General features: G+C 41.3%; 1 protein-coding gene across 1 annotated transcript; it reads right to left on the bottom strand.

Annotated features, from left to right (window-relative positions):
- Window positions 1-4,015: 4,015 nt before the first annotated feature.
- Window positions 4,016-10,099, bottom strand: LOC146742217 (uncharacterized). The gene has a single exon (XM_085500652.1). It carries the CDS (start codon window positions 10,097-10,099, stop codon window positions 4,016-4,018), a length of 6,084 nt encoding a protein of 2,027 aa, XP_085356778.1.
- Between the last annotated feature and the right edge of the window lie 297 nt (window positions 10,100-10,396).

Below are 10,396 nucleotides of genomic sequence, written 5' to 3' on the forward strand. Positions count from 1 at the left end.
ATCTGTTTCACACCCTGTAGTGATCATGTCAGTTCTATTTTTAAGTTTAAAGATTTTGAAATTGTGAAAAACTAATTGTATGCAAATGCTCACATCTTGCAGATTCATTTGATAGTAGATGACATACAACTGAATTTCAAAGTTTAGTGAGATATAATGCCACTGAACTACTTTTTTACAACCTTACCATTACCATAACTACATCTGAAAAAATTAATAAGCGAGTTAAATACCGACAGCTCTGCTTTGACATTAAAAGGTGTAGTTGGACAATGCTCTGGTGGATAATCAGACCATGAATACAAAGTAAAAATATGACTGAGTGACAGTGATTTACGGGTTGATTGGTGCACACGCAAGTATCTGAGCTTCAACACAAGGCTGCAGATGTTGACAGACCAATTACTTGCTCGATAGGCAGTCTGTAAGGCAAGAACAATTAAGGGTAATTATTTATCAAAAACATAGACTGGTTCCAAGGTTTTTCTCTTAATTAATTGTACATAATTTGTGATTAAATCCAAGGTTTTGACCGTTGTGAGAAAATGGTTCACCAAACTTGTATCTTGAAATAATAAACCATGAGAGAATATTACTGAATGAATCGGACTCTTGATTTGGCTGTAAGTGAATGAGATAATGTCCGGGGAGATTTACAAACAAAATCATCTGAAGGGTATGTTGCTGCAAGCACGGGTGCTCGGGCTGCAAAGTAATAGTAGTAAATTGTCTAAGAACAAAAATGGAATCCATTCAGTGTTCTCTGGTGTTACGTACACTCTGCATGTTGTCGTCTGCTGCAGTTTTCGCGCCAAACTGTTCCAAAAAATGCATATCTACTCACCACCTATACTATACATTTAGATGCAAGACCTAAAAATTACATCGAGAAATGATGTACACTGATCAGTGTTTCGCACGACCAACAGATGTGTGTTAAAAACTGCCATTTTTCTAAAAAACGAAAAGTATTTTTCGTGCAAACGATGATGGCGGTATAACAGAATAAACGTATATAGAACAAAAACGAAAACATTTAATTTATGGACGTTGGTGGCATCGTACAATCATGTCGCTTAGAACAAAACAAAAGCAGTTAATTATATGGTCGTTGGTGGGGCTAGCTCGGAGAAAATAAAAAAACAAAAGTATTTCGACTAGTAACGCTATTGGCGGTTTCGAGAAACGAATACATTTTACACAATGGGCGTTGGTGGCGTATTTAAAAATGAATACAAAGATATCACGCATATTTGACATTGGCGGTGTCACAGATATAAAAACGATCGCAGTTACATATTTTCACCGTAGATAGCGCTATACACATTTTATTCGCATCACAAATTTACATGTAACGTCCGGCAACCTACCATCGACAGGTACGAAGTTCAGTGGTGTTGCTACTCACAATACAGTGACTGACAAACTAGAAAATAGAACTTTGATATTCAGATGTTTTCAAGTTTTCGGTATCTAGTTTCTTGGCTTTGACTTGTGGTTTAAGTTTAGAGCACCGTTGACCGGGACCGTTGCATCATTGTCCGCTTTCGTTTCCGTTCATCCACATCGTCTGCCTGCATCTCCCCACGATTATGTGGGACAGTAAGCTGAAACATTATACTGTGAACATTTGTTTTTGACCAGAGCAGTGCCGGTGTTCTGGTTTATCTTTTGCAAAGTTTATATTGTTCAGTGAAGGACCAAGTGGCAAATACGCAATCTGCCGATTCACGACTGCCTGTCGTTGAAATCATCATGAAATGGTAGGTTTCTTGTGTTTGTTTTTCTCGTATTTGGCAATTTTGGGTATGAATGACTTTATTTCAGGACAATATTGGCAATTTTTGTTAAAGTGGCGTCAAAATTGGGCCCAAAAAACCTACTGACGAATTCTAGGGAATTTGTTGAGAAAAGTAACCCATTCGTTTGGCACATCACAGATACCTATGCACTGTCTGTTATTAAATGTAGTGAATTGAAATTTGTTTTTAAAAATTCCCTAAATACCCAAGATACATAGTGATGTTTGAAATGTTTGCTATCCAAAGCACCCATTGGATGATATCAGTGCCAAAATGATTTGTTTTCTAGTAGCATTTTCAGTTATTCATTATACGATTGTTTTAGGGGCATTTTTTGATTTTGGATTTTTTACATTTTGGATTTTTTCGACGTTTTTTTATTATATTTAGTTTTTGTACAGTGCGGAGTGATACAGGTCTGTCAAAAGGTTGTCTGTCTGTCTACTTTTTTTCATATATTGAGTGTTCTAGTGTGTGGTGTGGTGACCTCATCATATTCTTTACAAACAAGTCATTGAAAATGACACAGTCCCCGTTAAATTAAGTTCCCTTTGTGCTCGTCATATTAAAGCGAAGGGGTTGTCGCGAGCGTGGCCTTGAAACTTGAGTTCCAAGTGGGGTATACAACAGATTGTTTATTTACATCAAAACATGTGTTCCGTGTAGTAGTAATATGGCCAAAAATAAAAACAGCCATTATTCAGCCATCTTTGATCTGATTATGAAACACACTGATGTATGATGTATGTGCCAAATACGAATGAAAATGGTACATAAATTGTGGAAATATAGTAGTAAGGCCAAAAAGTCAGATGGCTGTCAATCGGCCATCCTTGACCAGATTTTGAAACAAATTGTCATGGACATGCATCCTAACATGTATAAAGTACATGTATGTGCCAAATTTGAATGAAAACTAACAGAACACGTCCAAGATACCGCATACAAAAAAAAAAATGCCTGCCAGTTGACCATCTTTGATCCAATTGCGAAATAAATCGTCATGAACATGTATCCTAACATGTTTAATCTATGTACCAAGTTTGAATGACAACTGACAAAGCATGTCCAAAATACAACATTTTCAAAAAACAAGATGACTGCCAGTCGGCCATTTTGAATCAAATTGCTAAACCACTGCATGTGCATATGTCCCACATAAGGTACTAGGCACATGCAAAGAATGAACGGAATTGGTTCACAGGATTCTGAAATATGACTCTGGACAGACTGAGGGATGGACGGACACACGAACGGACGGACAGACTCAGGAACTAACGGACAGTCGAGGACATGTATCCTAACATGTATGACCTATGTACTAAATTTGAATGAAAACTGACAAAGCATGTTCAAAATACAACATTTTCAAAAAACAAGATGGCTGCCAGTCGGCCATCTTTGATACAATTGTGAAATTAATCGTCATGGACATGTATCCTAACATGTTACGTATAATCTATGTACCAAGTTTGAAAGAAAACTGACAAGGCATGTCCAAAATACAACATTATCAAAAAACAAGATGGCTGCCAATCGGCCATTTTGAATGGAATCGCTAAACCACTGCATGTGCATATGTCCCACATAAAGTACTAGGCACATGAAAAGAATGAACGGAATCGGTCCAAGGGATTCTGAGATATGACAAACCGGCCACCAGTGAGATTCGAAAGCCAACAGTGTGGGGGAAGGGTGAGGTTCGGGTCTTCTCAGTCACGGAAGTGAACACTGAAACGGACACGTCATGTAACTGGAACTCAATCTCGTTTATTCTTCAACAACAACGTAATACAGATGTTAACTCGTAAACAACTGGAAAGCAACTGCTCAAAACGAGCGCAAAAACATACAATATTGCCAATTGCCAATATCGCGTCAAGTAACAATTTGTAGGGCGGGAGGCGTTCTCATTGCCCAATACGAATACGGTGTTTACTCCGACGTTCGGAACACATATTGGCCAAATTACAACTGGGTGTGCTAGTTTCTCATAGCATTACATGCAAAAAATGAAATACGAAGAAAACATGGTTATGAATAAAAGATCAATAATTGAAATGAATCTCCCCACATACTGGGGGCGGGCACAAGAAATATTCTGATTCACAGATCAAATATTTTCCTGAGAGAAATCAATAACACAATACACGTTTAAAAAACTCAAGGTATATATAAATTGTTCAAAATTGTAACAAGTGTTCAAACATATTTTACAAGTCCTTTATAATGTCACGGACAAACTTTCGTGCTGCTATTGCAGCTTTCCTCGGCGGTCTTGAGGGCGGAGATTTAACAGTACTGTCCGGTTGATCAATTTCACTTTCCTTGTCGGTAAGAGGTTGAAACTCCTGCTGGCTATCATCGGTGGATATCTCCATCGGGTATAATTTCTGAATCGGGCGGTTTGTTGTGCCTGTAGCGGTACGTAATTCTGCTGCTCGTACTAATCCATCTGGACCGTTAAATAATTTGGTGACTTCAGCAATGTTCCATTTGAATCGACGCTTGACGTCATCATGAACTATTACTACGTCACCAACCTTTATGGCGTTGTGTTTACTTCCGTCAGCTGTGAAAGCGTGTCTTTCTCGCAATGCCGAGAGATATTCTGTCGACCAGCGCTTCCAAAATTCATTTTGGAGGGCTGTTAACAATTGATATCGACTATTCATTGTGTGGTGATTTCCACGGATTGATTTGTCGAGTTCATCATCATCGACCGGTGAGTTCGGAAGTGGGGTTAATAGGCGTCCCGAAATCAAATGTGAAGGAGTCAGCGCTGTAAGGTCGTTGTTTGACGGCGATACATAAGTCAAAGGTCGGTCATTGAGAGTTGCTTCAATCTCGGTTAGAATTGTGCGGAGCTGATCGAAAGTGGCTTGAGTTTTACCAAGGGTTTTCTTAAGTGCCGTTTTTGTCATGCCGATCAGGCGTTCCCAAAACCCCCCTTGCCAGGGAGCTCGTTTGGGGATGAATGTCCACGTTACCTTATTTTCGGCGAGAAGTCCTTGAACTTCGGGTGATGACAATAGTTCATGCAATTCGTGCGATGCCGCCAAGTAAGTCGTTGCGTTATCGGAAAGAATTTTGGATGGTAGCGATCGTCTCGCTGCGAACCGTCGAAAGGCTAAGATGAAGGAGTGCGTGGATAGATCGGGTACAAGTTCGAGGTGCACACCGCGGGTTACCGCACATGTGAACAAACACACATATGCTTTAGCTGATCGGTGATCGGCGGTACGTACGTACAAGGCACCGGTGAAGTCAACTCCGGTGACAGTGAACGGGGGCGTGACGGTCACACGGTACTTCGGAAGCGGTGCAGTAAGTGGCGCATTGTAGGGTTTACCGTCGACTCGCTTACAGGTGACACAGCGTCGAATAATGTAATTAACAGTCTGTCTGATGTTCGTAATCCAATATTGTTGACGAATAGCAGTCACGACAGCCTGTGTCCCACTGTGGTGTAGACGTTCATGTTCTCGGCGGACAAGTAGCGTAGTAAAGTAATGTTTGCTTGGTAACAATGCAGGAAATTTAGTAGTAAAGTTCACATCTGCGTTGTGAAGTCTGCTGCCACAGCGCAAAACTCCGTCGTCATCGATGAATAAACGTAGTTGTCTAACAAGTACACCAAAGCGTTTATTGTTGTGACGGATGGTGGTGAATGAATCAGCGAAGTGTCGTTGCTGAAGATCAGAAACCCATGTCTTTTCAGCTTTAGCGATTTCTTCAGCGGAAATTGATGAATTCGCGGTAGAAATACGTCGGCGAAGTTTATCGACGAAACGACGAATTAATACAGTAACTCGAAGTAATCGTTGCAAAGTGCTGAAGCGAGTTGGGTCGATTATATTCTCGAGATTGATGTTGGGTTCATTTGGTTCGTCGTCAGCATCATTCATCAACAAATCGGTATCGTGACGCGGTAACGTATCTGAAATCGCCTTGATTGACAGCGGAGGAATCAGCTCACCTAGTGGTTGATTGGCTGAATGTAGTATGTTGACACTGACGTCATCATTTATTGATGATAATTGCAGTTCTGTGACTGGCCAGGTATCATTTCTGGCCAGCCATGGAGGACCCTTTTTCCAAAGGTCATTGTTCACAAGGTCAATAAAGTTAATACCTCTGGTTAGTAAATCAGCTGGGTTTGACTTGGTAGGAACGTATCGATATGTTCCCTCTGCAGCATTTATTTCATGTATTCGATTAGAAATAAATGGTTGCAATTTCTTGTCAGACTTTAACCAGTACAGCACAATCTGAGAATCAGACCAAAATGTTATATTGTCAATAATATACTTATCACGGAGTGCGGCTTTCACAAATTTACTTAGTCGGGTAGCGGTAACTAAGGCCATCAGTTCTAATCTTGGTATAGTCATAGTAGTTTGATTTGTGGGCGCAATTCGGTTCTTCGCCATGATGAGAGATGTGACATTGTCCTTTTTGATATAGGCAGTTGCACCATATGCACGCGAGCTCGCGTCTGCAAAAAGATGCAATTCACAATGTTTATTCAAGTTATTCGTAGTTTCAAAATACTTCCGGTTGTATATCATCCCAGTTGCAGCTTGCAAATCATCGCGGATTTCGTACCATCTATTCGTCATTTCGGGGGAAATAACGTCATCCCATTCAAGTTTTTGTTTCCATAGTTCTTGCACGAACAGTTTTGCTTTAACAGTTATCGGCGACAGGAGTCCTAATGGGTCATACAACTGAGAAGTTTCGCTGACTACTCGTCGCTTAGTAACGGGGTCACGTGATGTACTATTTATAGTTGCAGTTTCTGCTGAGTCTTTCTGGTCAAAAATAGGTTTGTATGTTAACGTGTCAGCCTCAGTGTCCCATAACATACCCAGTACGCCAGTTGTTTGTGTAGGTTGTATCTTGTTGTCGCTCCGCGCAACATCACCCAGTTCTCGGCAATTTGTCGACCAAGAACGTAGGTTGAAGTTACCGGTAGACAAAAGTTTATTTGCGTTATTGTAAAAACAGAATGCTTCATCGGCGGTGGTTGATCCGGAGACGACGTCGTCAACGTATAGGTCGTTTCGTAGTTGATTCACAGTGACATCATCGTCGCTTTCATCAAGTAGGTGGCGTACAGTTGCGTTGAGTATGAATGGACTGCTTCGCGCTCCGAAGAGATTTGTTTTGAATTGTAGTGTGATGAACTCGGAGTTAACGTTGTTTGCGTCCGACAACCACAGGAATTTTATGAATTTCCTGTCATCAGGGTCGATTTGTATTTGAAGGAAAGCCTTCTCAATGTCACTTGTATACGCGATGGGGTTTGCACGAAAACGCAGTAAAATACTAGTCAAATCATTAAGTAGTGGTGGACCTGCCATCAAGCAGTCATTCAAACTTGGGTTGCCATTAGCTTTGGAACTACAGTCATATACTATACGTATCGGCGTTGTTTCAGAGTTCTTTTTCACTGGATGATGGGGTAAATAATGACCTGATTCGGTATCATCGTCGGTGACAATTTCTATGAAGTCGGCATGTAATTGTTCTTTAATTATGCGATCGTATATTTGAATAAGTTCAGGCGTTAATCTCTTAATCATGGTGCGTGTTCTGTTGCAAGACACTAAGTAATTAGTAGGTAGTGGAGCATGATCACTCTTCCAAGGTAACTTGGCAATAAATGTGTTACCTTCTCTGCGTAGATGAGTAGCACAATATTGTTTATATTGTTCATGGTTGTCAGTAGTAATATCATAACACACTGGGTCATCTCGTATGCCTATTGACTCAAGGTCCCAGAAACGTAAAAGTGTCTCGTCTAGCTGCGTGTTGTTAATATTTACTGTGTCAGTAGGGGTTTTCTCATTGGTGATGACGTCATCGCTTAGACTGGGGGAGTGTTCAGAGGTTTCACATACATTGTAGACATGCAGTTCAGAGTTAGTAATGCGACTTGCAGAGTTTGCGTTATTGTTCTCGGTTTCGTGATCGGAGGGACCGTTATCAAGTTGCGACGATCGGCGTTCATAGTGCGTAGATGCGGCTGGTGGCGCGGCGTTCGATGACCCCTCGTTGACCGGTCGTAACGATTCGCGTGTGTATAATGTAGGGGCGGTGTTCATTTCAACTTTTCGCGGTATAGCTATAGAGTGTTCATCTACAATTTCCTTTATTGGCGAAGGCATGTTTATCAGTACATGTAGCATGTTGGTTGTAGACGAGGTATTTCCGCAAGGCTTAGGTCCTGAAAGAAGGTAACCAAATGGTGACATGACAGCAGTCGGTCCGTCTCCTCGAACGACCCTGTCAGTTACGTATTGCCAGTAATAGTCGGCACCAATAAGTATGTCAATGTCAAAGTTAGGTTCTTTGTCATTAATGGGGTGGGCGAGTACTAGGTCCCTTAAATGTGGTAATTCTAGTAAATCACTAGTGACATAGTTTTCCATATTAGCAGAAATTTCAGGTATCAGCAAAGTGTTCATTTGTGATACAGTACCGTCTAATGCGTGTAAATTCAATGTCCCACTTTGTAGTATACGTCGTTCAGCTTGTTTACTTCCAAAAGCTGAAAGGGCAATTATTTCTGGATTAGTCGTGTTCATTGCAATTTTGCTAGCAAGGTTTTCAGTTATAAAACTTCTATTGGCACCCTCGTCAAATAGTACAGTAGCAGTAGTCATGTTATTGTCATAAGAAACGTTAATTTTGGCAGTCTTGAGTAGTACAGGTCTCTGTGAATAGCCAACATTACCGGAATTTGAATGAAATACAGCCGAATTGTTACTGACTTTCGGGTCAGTAGGATTCTCGTTAACCAGTGTCGATGAGCAATCGGTGTGATTGCAAGTGTGAGCCAGTGTACCTCTCCCTGGCACCGAGGTGTAAGTAGTTTTAACGTGAGTGTTTTTATTTGAAGAATGTGATGTATTGGAATGTGAACGGTTTGTTATTTCCTTGTCTTTACTTTTGTCATGCAAGGAGGTGTGATGTTTTTTTTGACAGTGGCGACACGAATACTTCGACCTGCAGTTATTGACGACATGATTTCCCAAACAGTTAAAACATAACTTGTTGCGTTTGACTATGTCAAGTCGTGAATCAAAATCAGAGACAACTACACAGTCGTTTGGGGTATGACCCCCTTTACAATAGGTACATGGAGGAGAGGAGTAAGTCTGTCGTGTAGTCGATCTTCGGCCACCTCTGGTATTAAATGGCGGAGCAGTTCTCTCGCCTCCTCTCATTGATGTATGGAAGGTGGCTATGGTAGGAGTCTGTCGAGTATGATTGTCAAAATCACCAATATGATTTACCTTAATTTCAGTTAGTATAGCCTTACGTAAATCGGGAAGTGTCCACGGTGTATCTCCCCGGATGCGGTATAGCGTACGATGAAAGTCAGTGGGTAATTTCTCCAAAATTAACGGTATAAGTAATTCTCCATATGCGCTTTCATCTTTGCCGTGCGAATTAAGTCCACGAACATGCGTTTCAATCGTGTCGTAGAAATGTCTAAGACTCGCTGTGTTGTTGGCCGGTGTAGGTAGTTCCCATAATGCTTTGATGTGTGCATTGATGATGGCTTGTTTCACGCCGTATCGTTCTTCTAGTAAAGTCCGAGCATCGATGTAATTATCGTTAGTGAGTTCGAGTCCTTCAATGGATCTAGCGGCTTCATCTTGTAGTAGGCTGCGCAAATAAGTAAACTTTTGCACATTAGACAGGCTTTCATCGCTGTGGATGGCGGCATTAAATGTATCGTAGAAACTCGTCCAGCACAGAGTATCTCCGGAGAAAGTTTGCAGTTCAAGTTTGGGTAGATTTACTGTTCTTCTTGGCGATGCGTTTGCTTGGAGTTCGTTGGCGCGAAATGAGGGGTTAACGGGCGGTGCGACGGTACTACTTTGAACTCGCGGTTTCGCTATCGAGATAGTGTATTCAACTTGGTCCTTCTTGATGACGAGATCGTCAATGTAGTCACACGATTCTGTGCATTCATTCTCGTAGTCTTCGTCGCTGACTTGCTCCAACTGCATTTGTTGCTGAATTTGTTTGTCGAGATTACGTAGATCAACAAACCGATCGTTCAAAACTTGAGAAAGAGAGTTGATTTCTCGGTAGAGGCTTTCTTTTAATTCGTTCTCGACTTCGTTAGACAGTTGTTGTAGTTTAGGAGTGATTTTGTTAAATGTTCTTGTCATCAAACTGCGTTGAATACGACGAGTGAGCTTGAGTCCCTTGACAGAGAGAGGGTTGGGTTGTGCTGTTGCGGCATCAGTCCCCGATGACGTTCCTGGATCAGACATCGTTGTAGAGTACTTGCTTCTCCGTAGAAATGAGAAATCCTGGTATCTGGCACCAAAAATGTGGGGGAAGGGTGAGGTTCGGGTCTTCTCAGTCACGGAAGTGAACACTGAAACGGACACGTCATGTAACTGGAACTCAATCTCGTTTATTCTTCAACAACAACGTAATACAGATGTTAACTCGTAAACAACTGGAAAGCAACTGCTCAAAACGAGCGCAAAAACATACAATATTGCCAATTGCCAATATCGCGTCAAGTAACAATTTGTAGGGCGGGAGGCGTTCTCATTGCCCAA

The sequence above is a fragment of the Saccoglossus kowalevskii genome, chromosome 6 (assembly GCF_978046115.1).
Source record: "Saccoglossus kowalevskii chromosome 6, keSacKowa6.1, whole genome shotgun sequence".
Taxonomy (NCBI): Eukaryota; Metazoa; Hemichordata; class Enteropneusta; family Harrimaniidae; genus Saccoglossus; species Saccoglossus kowalevskii.